This window comes from Taudactylus pleione, unplaced genomic scaffold (genome assembly GCF_031769625.1).
Source record: "Taudactylus pleione unplaced genomic scaffold, aTauple2 ptg000086l, whole genome shotgun sequence".
Taxonomy (NCBI): Eukaryota; Metazoa; Chordata; class Amphibia; order Anura; family Myobatrachidae; genus Taudactylus; species Taudactylus pleione.
Genome location: NW_028284488.1, coordinates 12947131 through 12968067, shown reverse-complemented (window position 1 = coordinate 12968067; position 20937 = coordinate 12947131). Strand labels below are relative to the sequence as shown.

At 44.2% G+C, this 20937-nt stretch overlaps 1 protein-coding gene across 5 annotated transcripts in view; it reads right to left on the bottom strand.

The window, feature by feature from the left end:
* FBH1 (F-box DNA helicase 1) overlaps nt 1-20937 on the bottom strand; it is a 152077-nt gene that overhangs the window by 9059 nt on the left and 122081 nt on the right. For all 5 annotated transcript variants that reach the window (XM_088468710.1, XM_088468706.1, XM_088468711.1 and 2 more), the window contains one exon: nt 11555-11661. In XM_088468710.1, the coding sequence (XP_088324836.1) occupies nt 11555-11661 (107 nt within the window). The remainder of the gene's footprint in view (nt 1-11554; nt 11662-20937) is intronic.

The following is a 20937-nucleotide window of genomic DNA, read 5'->3' as shown; positions in this document are numbered from 1 at the left end:
GGTCTATGAGAACAATAGGTGTGAAAGTGCACATGCTTACACAACTTTCCATGCTGATTTCAAAAATCGCTGCCTCAAGACTTACAAAAAGTATTTTTTTGACAGTATGAGACCAAATAGGCTACAAAATCCATCTGCTGCCCATAAATTAACTTTAAAGTCTGTTATTTTATGATTGTGATGGTATCCACTTGGATAGTTAGCTATACTAATGTCATACTAAAATAATGTTTTCCTTTGGAGATATGGGCAGCTGAATTCCAGAAAAATTTTTACACATTGGATTTTTTGGCCTAATTTGGCCTCATACTGTCAAAAAAAGTACTTTTTTCTAAGCCTTGAGGTAGGAATTTTTTAAATCAGCACCAAAGGATGTATAAGCATGTGCACTTTCACAACTTTTACTCTCATAGATCTGCCACAGCAATTACTTGAACATTGCTGATTGTGCACCGCAAAGTCGGTGACAGTTTCACCTTCCTCCACTACTAGGGCCACAACTTCACTACTATTGCATACTGTGAATTGAAACTTTACCAAAGTTAGTTCTACACCTGGACTAAATATAGATATCAAATTAAATGCTTTTTTATACAATGGAATTTTTAAAATATGTTAATTTATGCATAATTTAATTTTTTTTTTTTTTTTTTTAAACTAAAACATCACAATGTTACAAATTAATTTAATCAATTAATACATACATCATTTCACAAATTTTTTGTGGCACCTTAAATTAATGGAGTTTTATTAAAACTATTTTTAAACCATCTCTGTACAAAAGATGGAGGAGAAGCACATGGCTATCGCTTTTTTAACCCACTTCCTGGAGGAAGTTCCGTTTTTTCAATAAAGTTTTTAGACTATTTAAACCACCAATTATGAAGGACATGCTATCCTTGAAAAAGTGCGCAAGCGCACGAAACGCGTTGGAGGCATTAGGTGGCAACCCTGGATGATTTCTGGACTGACTGTTTACACAGTCGAATTGCACGTCCCGTCCCGCTCCCGAGTGACGTCATCATCAGCGGCCGATCGCGGCTAGTCGTCACGGCAGTACAGAGAGCCAGGCCAAGCTCTGACTCTCTGATCCCTGGACTATACCACAACCGATACCACCGCGAGCGGACATCGAGGATTTCTCCGCATCACTTCTTGCGGATATAAGTGCCAGTCCAGTGCACAAAGGGACCCACCACAATCTCCAGAAGGAGGTATTAAACATACACTGCTTTTAACCAACTTTATTTTTACAGGTGTCACAAAAATCATTACATATAGCGCTCAGTATTCATTATTACAGTTCTACATATATACCAACCTTCATGCAAAATTTCAAGAAAATCGGAGATGGTCCAGTGGAGGGCCCCTTGTCCACTTGACATGGAATGACCCAACATTAAGGCAGCAATATCAAAAAGGATGTGGGTGTCGTCAGACGCCTACATACTAACTACCCACATCTGTGTTAAAAAGGGATATTGGATGGTAATTTTTACAATCTGTAGGATGCTTTCCAGGTTTGGGCAGTGTGATGATTTCAGCTTCGAGCATTTCTGCCAGAAAGTCTAGTTTTGGAATATACAGATTATGCAAAAAGGAAGAAATAGATTCCTCTGTGGGCTGGAAGGTGCCATTATCACTGTTTAAAAGTTTAGCATAGTATTCAGCAAAAGCATTAGCTATATTGGCTGGATTAATTATCTTCTTACCACTTGGGGGAAAGTATGGACTTAATTCTATTCCTAGCTTGGTGGAATCAAGCTTATGGAGAAGATATCTATTCTATTACCTAGAGTGTGAAACTTCATATGAGGCAGAAATAGTTTTTGGAGTTGGTTTCGAATAGATACCAGTTAGCATTTAAGAAGTTGAGCAGGTCGCTATCTATTCAGAAAGTCAACCTGTGTTCACTGAGTTTACAAATCTATCTGCTGTTGCAGAAATTGCATGTCTGTTTGAATAACCACCTCTTAAGAGCTGCTTTGAGGGCACATCAGTACGTAGAGATATAGGTCTCGTCTGGTAAATTAGCAGCCTGGTAGGAAGAAATAGCATCTACCATAGATGTATTGTGTCAGGGATAGACAACATTTACTCAGGGAATCTCCAGGGTAAAACTACCAAGATCCCAAGTCCAGATGACAGGTGCATGGTCAGACCACACTATGGGTAATAATATTTGCTACTGATGAGTGGGTTGCAGTGTCCACATGTTTAGTAGGATCAAGTCAATACATGAGTATGTATCTGGGACAGGGGAGAAATAGGTGTAATCCTTTACCGATGGGGACCGCACCCGCCACACATGATTGAGATCAAATTCTGCTAGTAAATTATGTAAAGCAAGGTTTAAATCTCCTCGCATTTGCTCTAGTGCTAGATGCCACATATGATCTTTCAAGGTAAACATCTGTGACAAGGTTGAAAACCTCCATTACAATTAAATGTCCTTTTACGTAGCTTCTGAATTTCCCTAAACAAAATATCTCAGAAATGTGAAAGGGGTAAAGGGTCAGGATGGGGAATAAAAACGGACTATAAACATAATCATCCCAAAACTTGGGGCTACAGTGCTTGCCGCTGGGGGTGGAGTATAGCAAAACAAAAACCATAGGGAGGGTGGTCCAAGAAACAGGTGAAAAGATCACCTATGCAGTAACATATATACATTGTTCAACAGACAATTATAGACTATACAAGTCCTAAATAATGAGAGGTATGGTAAGAACTTACCCTTGTTATCGCTCTTTCTTCGAAGTCCATAGGGTCCACAGGGTTGACCTTGGGGTATAGGTTGAGAACCAAATCCGGGCACCACACAGTTAAAGCTTTCAGCTCCCAGGATGCACTGGGTCCACTCTCCCTATAACCCCGACCCCAAGCCAGAGGCACCTCAGTTTCTAAGTAGCCAAAGGCCGGAGGAGAAAAGAAAGAGAGAGATGACTGGAAAACACAAGAACCATACTCACAGAGAAGGAGACGGGAAACCGGTGACCAGTAACACAGCCCATATGAAGCCAGGTGCGTCAGGGCGGGTGCCCTGTGGACCCTATGGACTTCAAAGAAAGAGATAACAAGGGTAAGTTCTTACCATATCTCATTTTTTCTTCAGGGTCCATAGGAGGTCCACAGGGTTGACCATGGGGATGTCCCAAAGCAGTCCTTGTACGGGTGGGTACGCTCCTGTACTGAGAGGAGAATCCGTTGCCCAAAGGAAGCATCCTGAGAGGCAAAGGAATCCAATGCATAAAGACCTAAAAAGGTCTGGACAGAATACCACGTGGCCACCTTGTAAGACTGAACAGCCGAGGCGCCACAGCGAGCCGCCCATGAGGAGTCCCAGCCCGAGTAGAATAAGCATCAACAGAAACAAACCGAAAGGCCTTCCAATGTTGAGGTCCCTGAGATAGTCATATGAAGCCATCTAGCCATTGTTTGTTTATTGGCCATCCATCCTTTCCTGTGAAATCCATAGAGCACAAATAAGGAGTCAGATTTCCGGAAGGAACTGGAAAGGACCACGTGAATCCTGAGAGGCCGGACCACAGTCAATGAGGCCACACCAGTCGAGAGGCATGGTGACTGAAATGTCTGTACCATAAGTTCCTGAATAATATGGAACTTAAAAGCCACTTTAGATAGATACACAGGGCGAGTGCAATTCACAACCCTGTCTTGGTGAAATATCCAGAAGAGGGAGCTCCCAATTCCGACACTCTCCTGGCAGATGCAAACGCCATAAGAAAGAGTCTAAGCTATAGACCATGTAAGACCACGTATCAAAGCTAGTGGTTCAAATGGAGGCTCTAGGAGGGCACGAAGAACCACTACCAAATCCCAAGGAGCCCCTAGGGGGGATAAAGGGAGGCAGAATCCAGAAAACACCCTTAAGGAGGGACTGGATCCCCAGGAGTGGAGCAATTCCACATCCTAACCATACTGACAGTGCAGACACCCGCACTATCAGGGAGGATAGGTGGAGGGCTAGACCCAAGCCAGCTGGAAGAAATGCCAGAACTTCTGGAAATCCGAAACACCTGAGGATCGTAGCTACAGTTACGATACCATAAGAATTATGTATGCCACATGCTGTGGTAGATCCCAGCAAAAGCTGGCCTACATGCTCTAAACATCCCGATGAGGACAGAGCCAGAGAAGCTTTAGGTACACAGTAGGGACGCAGTCAAAGACAAACAATCCAGGTCCAGGGAAAGGCAAGGACCCTGAGACAACAGGTCCAGATATTGAGGCAGCAGGAATGGAGTGTCGATGGAGAGACTCCGGAAATCTAAGTACCAGTGAAGTCTGGGTCAATCTGGAGCCACCAGCAGGACAGTGCCTCCGTATTGATTGAACTTCCGAAGAACTTGAGGAAGAAGGGAGACCGGAGGAAACAGGTACACAAATTTGAAGGACCACTTCACTGACAAGGCATCACCGAAGGTTGCTTCAGTACCTCTAGTTCTGGACCCTAACACCGGCAGTGTGTGTGAGAGTCAGGAGGCCATGAGGACCACCCCTGGGAGACCCCTCTGCTCACTAGGAGTTGAAACCTCTCTTGGAGAAGAGACCAGTCCACAGAATGCGCGTCGTGACGGCTGAGGAAGTCAGCTTCCCAATGGAGAACTCCTGGAATGAACCCTGCAGAGATGGCCGGGAGGAGACCCTTGGTCTATATCAAAATGTGTGACACCTCTGTCAATGCTGCCAAACTACCAGTGTCTCCTAGAGGTAAGCCACTGTTGTGACATAGTCGGACTGAATCGGGAAGTATGTGTTAGGCCAGAGCTAGGGCCCAAGACAGCTTGAAGTTCCAATAAGTTTATTGGCAGGGTGGAAACGACAGACGTCCAACTGCCCTGAAAGGAGTGCGGTCTGGTCACTGCGCCCAAGAGACTGGCATCCGTTGTAAGGAGTACCCTAGATGAGATGGCCATAGCCACCCAGATAGAGACAGACGCACCTCCGGAAAGAGCATCATTGTCTGAACAGTGATCCGATGGAGAAACCCGTTCCGTCTGGAGAGGATTAGTTTTTGCAAAGGCCTGGAATGGAACTGAGCATATTCCACCTTTCCACCGTAGGTGGGCTGTCATAAAAGCCATAATATCTGTTAAACCCCGGTGGGGCTGTGGACAGTCCAAAGGGCAGAGACCGAAAATTGGAAATGTTGCTGTGGCAAAGCAAACCTGAGCTAACGCTGATGAGAGGACTCTATAGGTACCTGTAGGTACGCGTCCTGAATATCCAGCGATACCATAAAGTCCCCAGGTTCTATTGCTTGGATGATGGACCGTAGGGGTTCCCTCCTGAACCAAGGCACCTTTAGGAATTGGTTCAGGGATTTGAGAAAGATGATAGGCCAATGAGGACCATTCAGCCTCTGCACCAGAAAGTAGAATAACCAGTCCCTCACTGAGATAGTGGGGCTGGCATAATTACCCCTTCTTACCGCAAGAACTGTATAGCTTTCTGGATTGGTAGGCCTTGTTCACGTCTGAAGGGCCTGTGTAGCAAAACATGTGGGGAGGCCATCTGAGCAATGAGAGGGCATACCCCTGAGAGACTTCAACTGTTACCCAAGCATCCGTGGTGACTTGACACCAACACTGGGCGAACTCAAAAAGTCAGAATCTCACTCTGGGATCCCTCAGATGAAGACCTGTCCCGTCAGGCTGAAGGTTTATCCTTAGGTTTAGGGCGTCTGGATGTCCAGATCTGCTCGGCACCGGGTATGGCGGCCCTCAAGGAGGCCGAAAGCCTAGGAAAAGACTGTCCTTTAAACTGTCCCTGGGGACCAAAAGACTCAACAGATTTAGTCCGAGGCCTTGTAGTGGGAGTAGCTGAAGACGGAAATTTGCCGTTAGTGATACTGCCAATGGTGCTACAATCTTGTCCAGGTCAGGACCAAACAAGATCTCCCCAATATAGGGTATCCATTTAAGGCCTATCTTGGAGTCCACCTCTGCCTTCCATGAGCGCAGCCATAGGGTATGGCGGTGGATACAGTCACAGCAGAAATCCTAAAGGTTAGGAGACTGGCATCCAAAGTTGTTACTCCAACATATGAAACTGCATTTTGAATGTGAGCAACAAAAGGCAGCTGATCCCCAGAAGTTTTTGAAGGAAAAAGCTCCACAAATGCATCAGCCTAGCACTCAATAGCATTAGCCACCCATGCGATAGCCATGGTTGGACGGGCAACAGCCCCTGAAAGTGAGTATATTGATTTCAGGCAAAGTTACCACCTACGGATCCGTAAAATCCGTCCAGGCAGGGATGGGAGGCGTAGTATCGCTCTTAATCAGACGAGTAACATGAAAATCCACCCCAGGAGGTGATTCCTATTACTTTCAATGACCCTCAGGGAATGGGAAACATGAGGCCAAATACTTTTGAGAGACCTCTTATCTGGCGATAGCCATGTGATCCATCCGCTGGTAAGAGAAGGGGAAAACAGCCGAAGACACATTAATGCTTAAACTGAGGGTGATTTGATGTAGGTGCAGGTTCGACATCCTCTATAACTATGATGGAGTTGACCGCCAGCACCAAAGCAGGGATAATAATACTTGATTTAGGCTCCCCCTCGTGTGAAAGGGATAGGAGTCCGATACATCATCCAGTTCACGCTTGGCTGATGATCTATGTTAGACAGCAGTGCAGACTGGGAAATAACCACAGGGCATTTATTGTGCCACTTTGTGTTTTGTAGAAACAACATCCACCCAGAGTGGCTGTTGTGGTAATCCCTGCAGGGGAAATGACAGACTGTTGTGGTACCTGAGGGAATTGCATGTACTGTGAAAAACCTTGGTAGGGAGCAATAGTCCGGGTTAAACCGCAAAAAATTGCGCGATACCCTGAGATGAAAGGATAGCATGTTGAAGTAACCCCAAGTGAGTTACAACAATGGGGGCCGCCAGACGATCCGCAATGGAGGCCAGGCTCTTGTAAGGGGCCTGGCACCTGATGGCGCCGTATACATAACCCTTTCGGAGTCAACTCCTCTGTACTCATACCTGCAGTACATGACTTACAGGATAGCAAAAATGGGTGTAGTATCGTGCTCTATTTCCTGGTCAGACATATCTGACTAACAATCATCGTGAAAATATTAAGCAGTGCTATACTGGTCCTGACTGACGCTAAGATTAGCTGCAGGGACCCATTACCAGCGTATGCAACACACAGTTCCACCTAAAATATGGCAACGTGCAGCACGCAACAGTATATGACCAACCTCACAAATATTGACAAGTTTATATATGTGAGGTCTCAGAACCATCCTAAGTACAGCTGTATTAGGGCTGATTGTAAAGAAAAAGGATAGATATACATTGACAGGTGAGCGAAAAAGCACAGACAGTCAGCACTAGCATAAGTCACATACAATGCAGAAATATATATACATAAACATTAATGCAAAGGAAGAGAGAGCACTCACCAATCTTCATACAGTGGGCAGGCAACTTTAATGATTCACGATATCACATTAGACAATACGAAAAAAGTCGACGTTTTGGGCCACTCAGTGCCCTTTGTCAAGATCAGAATATCACATCCCAAATCGTCCAGGTAGCATAAACATTACATATAATATACTGCAAATGGCACTACATTCAACTGCCCAGATTCAGTGTCTGGGGAGGCTATAGCGCTGTGTACACTGACCATAATGGTGAGGTACGCAGGTGGACTGGACCAACTGTCATTCTAGGAGATCTGCTGCTGCATCATAAAATGGCCGCCTGGAGACCTCAGTGGAAGCGTGGCCCACGGAGGAAGCAGCTCAGGGACACCAGACCTTGCTCTGGAAAGGCGCGTTGAGCTGAGGGGAGGAGCCGCTGTAACAGGGAAGGCTGCCTCCCCTGGCCGGTTGTTAACCCCCGGGACGCCGGCTTCCCGCTGCTGAACTATAAGTCCCTGGTGGTCTAGTGTACACGCGGGGTATGGGGGAGGCCCGCCGCCACTGCCAGTGCCTCCGGTCTGTTCCCAGAGACCCGAGGCAAAGACTGCATATGCCTGCGGGTCATCGCAAGCGGTGACTCGCGATCTTACCTGTTCCCCGGCGATCCAGCAGCAGTCCTGGGCGCCCGCAGAGTCCGGCTAGCACAGACTCTGGGGTCCCGCCGCAATCCCCAGATCTGTACTGGCATCGCGACGCCGGTGGGGTGGAGGAGCGGCAGCTTGGACATCCAATGCACAGTCCGACGCTGCCGCTCTGACGAGTTCTAAAAATAAAATAAAATTAAAACTCATAAAATAAACTTAAGGTTAGGGGCTGCTAATCAGACTCCTGCAATAACGGTGACCGACTCCGGCCAGGCACCAACTTAAACTGAGGTGCCTCCGGTTTTGGGGCGGGGTTATAGGGAGAGTGGACCCAGTGCATCCTGGGAGCTGAAAGCTTTAACTGCTAGTGCCCGGATTTGGTTCCCAACCTATACCCCAAGGTCAACCCTGTGGACCACCTATGGACCCTGAAGAAGAAATACATTGTAATGAAACCCAGAAAACCTTCATTGATGAAAACTACTAACTTCAAAAAGAAAAAAAAGTGTTAGCACTAAAAGCAACTCTAACAGCACAGAAAGAGAAAAAAACATCCTAAAACACAGATTATTAAATCAACAAAACATGAACAATAGCAATTATAAAAAGACCTAACCATCTACATATATATGGAAGAGGCACTTAGCTGATCTATAGATGGAAACAGAAAATGTCCCAAAGAAAATATTAGTGCACACAATAAACCCTACAAAGGGGATCACAGGTCTTATCGGGATTCAAATGAATGGCATAACTCTGAGAGATGTGCAACATCACTTAACAGGAGACCAATCTTGCTGAACCTGGTCTTTAGCTCCGGAGGAACTGAAGGTAACTGAGATGTCCCATTCAGATAGTTACTTAATACCAGCCTCCACCGAGGAGATAACATAGGAGGCGGCATCGTAGTGAACTAGTATCTTAACCTAGAATCCCCAGAGATAGGAAATGTCGTTGTCCTGTAACGCAACAATTATAATGTGGAATGATCATCCCTGCGCTAACGTAAATGATGAGAGATTTGTCAACATTTTTAATCCTCCCTAGGCATCCGTGCTGGTCTAGCATACTTTCAGAATACTTTCCTTGATGTGGAAACAATGGACCTTTAATATAGTGACCCAGACCTCAGTTTTGGAAGTCGATGGATACTGTCAAGCAAAGGGTTTTGAACTAAAGCAGAGGGTGAAGCTTGAGAAGCAATTTAGAAACATACTCAGACAGTTCTGCTGTATAGACAGGGATCCCCCTTATTTTTAATCTAGATCTGTCCTCGAGATCTGACACTTTATCCCTAAAACTGGCCACACTCTTTAAGATTATCTTTTCAACCAGCCAACTTTTTGGTTGGTTGGAATGAAAATATGGTAATGTATGGGAGCAAATGGCAAGCGACCATATACTCTTAAACACTGGAAAATGGACAAAAGGAGTCATTCAGACAAATTAGTTAATTCAAACAGACTTAACCAAATTATCTGAACAACCATTTTTTTCCATTTACCGATGTTTAGGAGCCAATGGCAGATTTTCATTCCAACCAGTCAAATAGTAGGCGGGTTGGAAAGAATCTTTAGGTGTGTGGCCAGTTTAAGGAAAGTAACTTCGGAATGGAGGTCATCAGGAGCCGTAAGCAGTTCATTATGAGACGCTATAAATTTCCTGCATCTTCACTTCCAGATGGTCAGTACGGTCACTAATCCCTGTAACCTCTGTGCGAAGCAATTTAACAAACAACTTAATTTCCTTCAACAGGTCAGCCTGGAAGGTAGTAAACATCAGGCACATTGTTTTCACTGTTAATGGGGCATAGGTTCCATAGAAAGACCCAAATCTGAAGGGGAAAACATCCCCCTGGGAGACAGGTGTAGAGTGCAGAAAAGTAGGACCTGCAGTGGTAGTGATAGGTGTACTTGGTTTAGGGGCCAGAGTAGATGGAACGCATATGTGATGAGGAAGATTCAGCTGCTTTAGCTTTTTTGGTTGCAAAGAACATCTCTGAGTAAATGTAGATTTTGTTGACGTTGCTTAGAGACCTAATATTAGCAAGTAGACTCCATGGGTGGTAAAACTTAGAACCACAGCTGGCACAACAGAATCGTATCACTTGTTAGCCATAGAGTGGTACAGACATCTCTGGGTTAAAGGAGTATCTTGGTGCTATAGAGCCATAATTTCCAGCTTGTAAAGGCTATCTGACAGGGTGAATCAGGGCTAGCAAACCTAACTAAGTGCGGACCCAGGCAAATGAATGACTACCACTAAGCACAGCTCTGTTAAGGTTGTGACAAAATGGCAATAATTCACCACTTCCACTATGTACCGGCACATCAGAAGCTGGACAGAGAGTAGGAGTGACAGGTAGCCAGACAGGGAAACTGAAGAACTAGGATTGGAAAGCAGACCTCTTTGACACATACCGCCTGGTGTCCAGACTTTTGAGGTCTCCAAGGCAGCAGACGTTGGCAGGGACACAGCAGCACAGAGTCTGACAAGCAGAGTGTTCCGCAAAATATCCAGCAAAAGAAGAGGCAGTGCCATCGGAGACAGGGAAGCCCCCCCTGCGCCCTCAGATAATAAGTGGGGCAGACAAATAGGCCACTCCAACAGCCACTGTTGTAGTGGGTCCACTCCCCAGACCGCTAAAATGGAAGGCTGGAGTCAGAGGGCAAACAGTGAGGGTGAGCGAGCACCAGAACAAAGTACTCACCAGGTGCAGCTAACGAACAGGAACCTAGACCAAGTGGTGCTGCACCAGGACGGGGATAATGCCTTTCATACGTTTTTAGCCCGTGGCAATGCAGAAGCTGGTACAAGGCAGGTCTGTCCAAGATGACAGTGAGGCCGCCACCACCACCACAGTTTTGCATGGGATTGCTGATTTAATCTATAACAGTGTACACATGCTTACAATCGTCTATGCAATACTCCATGTTGCCCTCCTGCACACGATTGAAGGAGTGGTGGAGTTATCACAGTACATTTAAGATAGCATGTCATTCCCCACTCTTCCATGGTAAGCCTTGCTTACAAAAGAGTGGTTATAAACTGCAGAATGCACTTATAGAAATCCCCAATACATTAAGTTAGTAATACTATAGACATGGGGTACAGCATGGATGGCTGTATATCAACCACAAAGATGTGGAGCAAACAAACAAATGCTGTGGTAACTCTCCCTTTTAGACATTGTTGTGTTTAAAGCACCCATTTTTTGCTGACTGCCTGCATTAGCAATGGCTCCTTAGCAGAATGACAAGAACGTTTCACAGTGACAGCATGTTAATAAGCAAGACATAAGAACATGCATCTTCTCCTTCTGTAGCTTTCCCTGTAGAAGACTGACTAGAGCTTTGATAATTATAATAGTTATTCTATTCATTTTTATTAGGAGACAATTATATAATGATTTACATCCTAGCTACCAAATTTGTGGATATTATTTTTTTTGTACTTCAGTTGGTACAAGTCCTTCAAGTCTTAAGAAGAAACTTACCCCAGCCAGAGTCAGGATATTTTCCAGTGATTTGCTTATAGTGATGTGCTTCTTTGCACGGGTTACAGCCACATACAGCAAATTCCATTCATCGTCCACTGACGCATCTGCAACAGAGAAACACAGGATGTGACTTGCTGTGCGATTCAAGTGGCCTATGGCTTTTCTAATTGTTATTTTAACACTACTGAGAGAAGGCAATAACAAATGGCAGTAATTGTGCAAGGTACGATATTATCAATAAACTTTTTTCCATAATAAAATAAAAACATGTGATCACGAATAACAGTTTTGTTCAGACACTGGCCGGGCAATCATTGCACATATCATTCAAGCGTGATTTCATATTCAATAATTATGCCACAGGGAATATTACATTGGCTGGCTAAAGTCTACATGAATGGAGGAGTTAAAGCCAATTTACTGGTGCCTAGAATTCTGGCCACATTGTGAGTGTCAGGTAGATTAATTGCCTGGGACACTAAAATGGATTGGGACAGCTTGTAACATTGCTCAGCTATGGAAAAGATTATTTAAATGTTCCACCAAGCAAATGAAGCAGATATGTCAGTGGAGTGGTAAGCTTTTTGATACTAGGTTATTACAAGTGTATTAATCAACAATAATAAATACAACAAAGTGTAGATCTCCTAACATTTATACAAGTAGAAAACTTCTAGAGAGAAAGACTTGGATAGGTGGAACAATCAATGTACTCCCTCTTGAGGATACTACCAATCCTATGAAAGGAAAAATCTCTAATTTTGTCATCAGCAAAGAAACACTGTCAGATTTAGAGGAAATTATGATGTGTGAGACTCCCCAAAAGAGCCAAGGGATCTAACCCTGAGCTCTTCTGGCAGCCCTAGAAGAAGTGGTTCACCAAAAGAAAATGGCACAAATTAATATACAGCTCAGTTCACTGTTCATTAGAGAGGGCCCACCACCTGCTGGCACACCTGTATTGCAAAGTGTCTGCATTATACAGATACCAATGCTGTTCTCAATCGTGTCAGGCAGTAGGAACCATTGACATTTTAAAATCAAAATGTTGCTGTTTTTTGCAGATTGTGGGATTTCCAAAAGCAGTATGCAATATTGTTTGGAGTTATATTACGAGAGGTGGCTGTTAAAGGCCCATGCACCAATTTTTAAAATCTCTGATCGTCAAAATCCAACATGCCTGAAATTCGTCGATTCCGACCCAAAAATTGAGGATTTTCAACATGTTGGATTTTGCCTATTTTGGTTTTTGATACAAAATCAATGGCAAAATGCAGAATTGGAATGAATGATTGATTGTTGTAGTATAGGCCCCTTTAGAAGCTCAGTATTCCATGTGGTACGGGATGCCTGGCGAGAGTGAGCTGCCAGGTTCTGTGCGAGTTTGCTTCCGTCCAGCAAATTTTTCACCTGAAAATGCGTATTAGGGCCGTATTCAATTCGGAGCGAAAAGCCGTTTTCGCCCGTTTTTTTTAGATAATTTTGCCTGAAAATTTATCTCCGTATTCAATTCCAATACGTTTTCAACTAAGTGAAAAGTCAATGCACTGAAATTGGCGAAACTTTTTCTCAACAAAATGGCAGGAGAAAAAAAGGACAAAATCTATATTTTGGGATGCAGATGTTGGGAAACCACCCAGAACCCTTGGTACACCCCCCCCCAAACCACAATTCATCCAAAAAAAGGAATCCCTGAACACCCCAAAAAACACTTTAGAAATTTGGGGCGAAATTTAAAAAATTGGTGGGACAACTTCAAAAACTAGCAAAATAAGCTTCTGGGGGTGCTCTAAGAAGGGGCTGTCGAAGCTGGATAATTGGCTGAGACCAGATCAGTTTAAAATTAAATCGCAGCAACGCCATCTTTCGACTGGCCGCAAGACTCCATTTTGGAAATTAGATCGCAAGACGCCATTTTGCGAATGGCCGCCTAAGCGCCATTTTAGATAAACTCACCCTTTAGTACATGTGGCGATATTACTATTAGCAACATGCGATTGCATCTTTCATCATTTCTCATACACACATTAATACGCACAATTGCGCTGTTAACTAGTCGCATATTAGCGAATGCATAGGACTTTGTATGAAACCGCTGTATTATTAGCTTTATGCGCACGCATCTGCCCCAAGTTAGCTAGCGTCCTTATATCAAACCCCGAATACTCACATTACGTATTCACACATAAGGTTTAGTAAGTTTTAAAGTATATGATTTAAGTTGGTTCAGTTAGTTTAAATGCTGTGAAATAAAGATATTTGATAACTTAGGTTCTGTACATCCTAAGACAGCAGTGTTTGGGTATATCGTATGATCCTTAAGGGCTAGGTGCAAGGGTTAGTCTAGCCGCTCGGTAAGTAGCTTTACCGTTCTATACACAGTAGCAGGTGTACATGTTGTCTTTGTTGTAGAGAGGTGCGTAGGAGCGGCCGACATATAAACTCCTATAGGTGTGGAAGTTGCCTTACTAAATCTTATCCGGGTGTGGAAGTTGCCTTTTTCAATTCTTATCCAGGTGTGGAAGTTGCCTTACTAAATCTTATCCAGGTGTGTGGGCGCCGCCGACTTAAATCGTCCACATGTAAGTGAAAGTATCTTGATTGTCTTTCACCAGTTTAAATCTGTATTGAAAAGCGTAGGATTTTGTCTCAAAATGGGAGCCACGCAAACAGTGGAGATGTTAGACAATGGTGTGCTGCTAATGGAGGCGCCGATCGGATCGGCCCTTCGTATTATGCATACTAAGTACGGTACTTATGCAATAAGGTATTGTGATGTATGGTTTAAAATGACGATGAAGAGTGTTAGACCGTTTCCCAGAATTGGTAGTTTTGAAAAGGATGTATTAGATAACGTCCGGGATCACATCAGTCTGATGCACTCCCGAGAAAAAAAGGTCAAATATTTTGAATGTTTAAAATTGTGGCAGCATGAAGGAGATGCGTGGCTTAAAAATGTGCAAGCGACGCAAACTAGCGTTGCGAGCGCATTGCCAGAAAATACATACGCGACGCTAAATTGCAATACGGACGAGCCGCAAATTGGCGCGCACGTGCGGCAAGGTGGCGTTGTGGAGAGTATTGCCAGCAGTTCACGCTCACCTCCCCCACCTTATGTGGATGGAGGTGCAAGTACAGTTACCAAAAATACCCATAAAAATGTAACAAGCAATTTGTACCCTCTCTTAAGCAACCATAAAGAAAATGTTTATGATGTAGATGATGAGCCTATTGTAATGTCTGCCATTTCCCATGCTGTGCAGATGATGGATGCTGCATCACCACAATCACGAGTGGTGCCGCCATCTCCATCGGTAACAGCAAGGGAAGTGTTAACACACTCTGCACCCGTAGAGGAAGTTGTTAATACCATACGTAGCAGCAGCAGATTAAACCCCCAGCCAGTTAACCAGGTCAGAGGTAGCAACGCTACCGGTCAGCATCCCATTCGGACGATAACTGTTCCAAACGGAAATGCAGATGCAAACGGTGTAGTGCCCACGAGGGAAGTAGTGATGCATTGTCCATGGACAAGAGCAGAACTAAATTCCATCATAAATGATTTCCCCGATCCCAAAAAGGAACTAGCCAAATGTCAAAGATTTTTGAGGAATTTGGGTAGTTCTCATGAGCCAACTAATAAAGATTGGCGTGTGGTTTTAAGGGCCTGTCTGCCACGCAATACCGACGCGACAAAATTTATCACGGATTGTGTATTGGATGGTGACGCTCCCTTAACAGACCAAGTAAACCAAGGTAACATTTCCCGCATTGTGACTCAATTGGGTATATATTTTCCAGTAGTAGTTAACTGGAACAAAATTTTCACAATCAAACAAAAGGAGAGTGAAACTGCAGAAGACTATTGTGACAGGGCTCTGCAGGCTATCACCCACTACACTGGGATAGAAGATACTAAAGATAGCACTCACTACAGGGGAATGATAGTCACGGTACTAATGGACGGTCTGAAAGAGAATTTAAAGACCTGGGTTCAGACCTCACAGCCTGGCTGGAGGGGACTTACAATAGATAACCTCATAGAGTCTGCCATAGAACATGACAAAAACATCTCAAAAAAGAGGGAGATCCAGAGCGAAAAACTAATGGCTGTCAGTATACAAGCTCTGGAAGGAATGACTAACATCACAGCCAACAGACACACTCGCACCTGCACACACACTTACACCTGCCCTCACTAACCTCACACAACAACAAACACAGCTCTACTCCACTAACCCAATACAACCACAGGTCCCATACTCATATCCCCCAAAATACCCTTACCCTCCCTATCCTTACCCATATCCACCACCTTTACCCTCTGCTCAAACTTCACCACAACACATGTTGTCACCTGAATCACGGACATGTTTCAATTGTAAACAAACAGGACACTTAAGTAGAAATTGTACAGTAAAACGAGTAGGAATCCCAAATCAGGGGAGATCTGGATATCCCCATAAGGGATATGCACAGAGACCAGCAAATGTTCAACAGGCACCAGCTCCAATTGTGGCCGTAAATGCTTTATTGGAGAATGGTAGCCAACGCTAGGGGTCAGGTCATACCTGTTGTAGTCTACAGATAGTCAGGTTAACGGGAAGTACTAGGGAAGAACCGGTCATGATGGTTGATGTAGCTGGCACTGAATATCCTTTTCTTGTAGACACAGGGGCGACCAAGTCAGTGATGAAATCTCCCGTTAATTTACAGGTGACCAACGAGACAGTACCAACAATGGGTGTAACAGGTAAAGTGGAACGTTATCCTTTAACAAAGTCCACAGAGGTTACTATTGGGCCGTTGCATACCAGACATTCTTTCCTTCTGGCTGCTGCGACTCCTACTAACCTACTGGGAAGAGACTTGTTATGTAAAATGGGATGTGTTATATATTGCACCCCTGATGGTGTATATTTAGATATCCCAGAGAGAATGGTATACGAGGTGCGGATATGTTAGACACTCCTCAAAGGATAAAGTATCACTCTACAGTTTTAAATAAAAATCTATCACAGGTAGATGAAATGTTGTCCCAAATTCCCTTTGGACTAAGGATGGACAGGACACTGGATTAATGGCAAATGTAAGCCCTGTAATGGTAAACTTAAAAAGCGGTAGGCAAGCTCCAAAAATTCCCCAGTACCCACTAAAACAGGAGGTAGAATTAGGGGTGTTTCCAATAATTGAGCGATTATTGCAACAGGGAATTTTAGTCCGTACAGCTAGTGTAGCCAACAGTCCCATCTTTCCAGTAAAGAAGAGTGGTGGGAGGGGTTATAGGCTGGTGCAAGACCTTAGAGGTGTTAATAAGGTAGTACAGAGCCAATTCCCTGTAGTGCCAAATCCAGCTGTCATCCTGATGCAGATCCCACCAAATGCAACCCATTTCACTGTCATTGACCTCTGTTCTGCTTTCTTCTCTGTGCCTCTCCACCCTGACTATCAGTACCTATTCGCATTCACATACAGAGGTGTGCAATATACATGGACACGATTACCCTAAGGTTTCATAGACAGCCCCAGTATCTCCTCCCAGGCATTGCACGACTGTTTACAATCTTTTCAACCTGCCAATGGATCTGTTCTAATTCAATATGTGGACGATTTATTGCTATGTTCTGACTCGTTTATGTCATGTTTGAATGATACTAAACTTTTATTACTTCATCTCTCGCATACAGGACACAAGGTGGCTAAGGACAAGCTACAACCGTGCCAATCCAGAGTAAAATATTTGGGACACTGCCTAACCCAGGGGTTACGACATCTTACAAACTATAGAATCCTAGCCATACAAAACATGACACTGCCGCAGAATCAACAGCAAATTCGTACCTTCTTGGGAATGTGTGGATATTGCCGAATGTGGATCCCAGGTTTTTCTATTCTGGCCTTGCCTTTACAGGAACTAGTCTCTTCCTCGAAGCCCGATCGTGTCATACACACAGAGGAATCAGAGCAGGCTTTCCTTAATCTTAAGGATAGCCTGACAAAAGCTCCTGCATTGGGAATACCCGATTATGAAAAACCTTTTGATTTGTATTGTACGGAAGCCGATGGTTGTGCTGCAGGTGTCCTTACACAAAAACATGGTGATGCCAGTAGGCCCGTAGCATACTACAGTGCCCAACTGGACACGGTAGCAAGATCACTCCCCGCTTGTTTGAGAAGTGTAGCAGCTACCGCTCTATTGGAGAGTAAAAGTGAGGACGTAGTATTGGGCCATGATATGATTGTCTACACTCCCCATGCTGTATCTGCTCTGTTGAACTCAGCTCAAACCAGACACGTCTCTTCAGCTAGGTTTACCAAATGGGAACTAGCCCTAATTGCACTCGCAAACATCACTGTTATATGTTGCAGCACGCTGAATCCAGCAATGTATCTACCATATGTACAACATGATGTACAAAGGGTGGAGGGAGACGAGTTGCTGGTGGGAGGTGAGTTCAGCGGACATAATGATACGCACGACTGTATGACATATCTGAATCAGACCTTTACTGCTAGACCTGACATACATGACACACCTTTAGAGAATGTGGATGTGACTTTTTTATACGGATGGGAGTTGTCATAGACAAACAGACACAGGTGAATTATGTACAGGTTATGCTGCTGTAAATGACACAGACATCATGGAAGCTAAACCTCTTGGTCCTCCTCACTCAGCCCAGGTGGCAGAGTTAGTAGCACTAACTAGAGCGCGTGAACTGGCAGCAGGCAAATCTGCTAACATTTACACTGACTCGAGGTATGCGTTCGGGGTGGTGCACGATTTTGGGGCTCTATGGCGTCTGAGAAATTTTATGACAGCAGCAGACACACCAGTTGCTCACTCCCGACACATAAAACACCTTTTAGAAGCAATCCAACTGCCCAAAATAGTGGCAGTAATTAAGTGTAAAGCCCATACATGGGAGGATGACCCGGTGTCATTGTGCAACAACAGGGCTGATGAAGCTGCAAAATGGGCAGCAGGGTTGAAAATGTTTTCTCCAACTGAAAAACTTATGTCTTTCCAAACAATTGACATGCTGAAATTAATTGAGATGCAAAATTTGTGTTCAATTCAGGAAAAATCCATGTGGAAGTCCAAGGGATGTGGGCAAGAGTCCTCCGGGCTCTGGAGGGACGGACAAGGTAAACCAGTTGCCCCCAAGGCATATTACCCCAGCCTGGCTAAGGCAGCACACGGTCTGACTCATCTAGGAAAACAAGGTACGTGCAAGTTGGTGAGGGCATACTGGTGCGCACCAGGATTTTCTTCACAAGCAGAAAAGATAGCAATGTCCTGTCTGACCTGCTTAAGGAAGAACATAGGGAAAGCGATCCCTACCGAACCGTCCCACATTCCACCGACTGATGGACCTTTCCAGGTGATACAAATTGATTTCATCCAATTACCACCCTGCAGGATCCTTAAGTATGTATTAGTGTGCACCGATGTATTTTCTAATTGGGTTGAGGCCTACCCAGTGGCCACTAATACTGCTGCGTTTACTGCCAAGAAAATAGTCCAGGAATTTGTATGCAGGTACGGTATCCCTAAAATCATCGAGAGTGACAGGGGTACTCATTTCACAGGTGTTGTGTTCCAAAATATGTGTTAGCTGATGGGTATTAATAGCCGACTTCATACCCCCTACCGACCGCAAGCCAGTGCCAAGGTAGAGAGGATGAACGGGACTATTAAAAATAAATTAAGTAAAATTATGGCAGAGACTGGACTAGGATGGCCAGAAGCGTTACCTTTGGTCCTACATAGCATAAGGACCACTCCTAGACCCCCTCTAAATCTGTCCCCATTTGAAATACTGTTCGGTAGACAACCTCATTTGATTATAAGTCCTCAGGAAGACTTGAAGGGTAACAACGAGGTAACTGTAAAGTATCTTATTTCAATGAGTAAGCAGTTAAAGCAACAGCAGCAGAAACTGAAATTGTTGTCTAATGATATGCCTGAAACTAACTGTCATGATGTTGAACCAGGAGAATATGTTATGATCAGAAATTTCTTGCGTTCAGGTTGTTTGACTGATCGGTGGGAAGGTCCATACCAGGTGCTGCTGACGAGTACTACATCTTTGAAGGTGGCCGAGAGAGATACCTGGGTCCATTCCACTCACTGCAAAAAGGTCAATCAACCGGTGGAGAAACAAGTCGGAGACAAGGCTGATAGTGTGGACCTGTCGCTCGCAAGCTTGTTCCGGGAGGATTGAAAAGGTCGTAGTGAGATACCTGAACTGAGAGAAATTTTGCAGGACTTGTTGTTAAAATGGACGGGCCTGCTGTGTTCATTTTCATATTCTCTTTTAGAGAGTTCACCAGTGTCTGTGATGGGGGACCGATTGAGGAAATGGGAGCTGATGGCAGTGCTGATGGAGTGAAGTCAGGAGGAGTGCAATGCCAATCAGGGGAGTGTCTGACCAATCTTAGTACTGTTATTGTTAAGAGAGCTGTCATTCCGGATACTCGGGGAAGGTGTGGAGGTTTATCGTCTGAAGATTCCTGTACTTGTGAGCTTTGTGGGTCCCTAGTTGATGAAAACTGTATCCAACGGTGCCAACCTAAATATAATCCGTACTGGGGTGGGTATCCTCTAGAGGATTATCATAGCATGGTAGGCAAAGTGTTAAATCAAACTGATTGCTGGGTGTGTTCACATGTGCCACAGGGACAGCATAATGTAGGGTTGGTGCAATTTCCGCTGAATACCACGGAAATTTTAGAATTGCAAAAAGGGAAAACCTTGGATGGAAAATTTCTCTCATCCAAACCACCTCATTTCAAACTCTATCAATTTCAAGTAGATAGATCACTTTTGTGTTTAAACATAACCAACCTCAATAAACCCGGAGGTTGGGAAGTGACAGGGAATAATCAGGCGATGACCTTCTCACAAAGAGCTGATAATGAGCCCATAAACTATGATCTGTTACGCTCAATTAAATCAAGTGGGAAACATTTTAGGTACCGGTATACATTGAGTTCCACCAAAGAAATTATTGGTAAGGTACCAGATGGTTATTGTGCTAAAATAATACAACCAGAAACTTGCATATACCATATGGAAGAGCCTGAGATAGGATTGTTTGCAAGGGAAATGTGTTTAATGATAATGATGCATACCATTCCTTATGTTCTCCCCGAAAATGTATATTTTATATGTGGAAGAAAGGCGTATAAATGGCTCTCCCCGAGTTCCGAAGGTTTGTGTTACCTGGGAAGAGTGGTCTCAGAAGTTATGACCCTCACACAGGTTGAAATGCTTGGTATACATAAAAACACACCATCACCATATCTTCACACGCAATATGAACACAGAGGCAAGAGAAATATGATACCTGGTGATATGCATAAAGCCGCTCAGT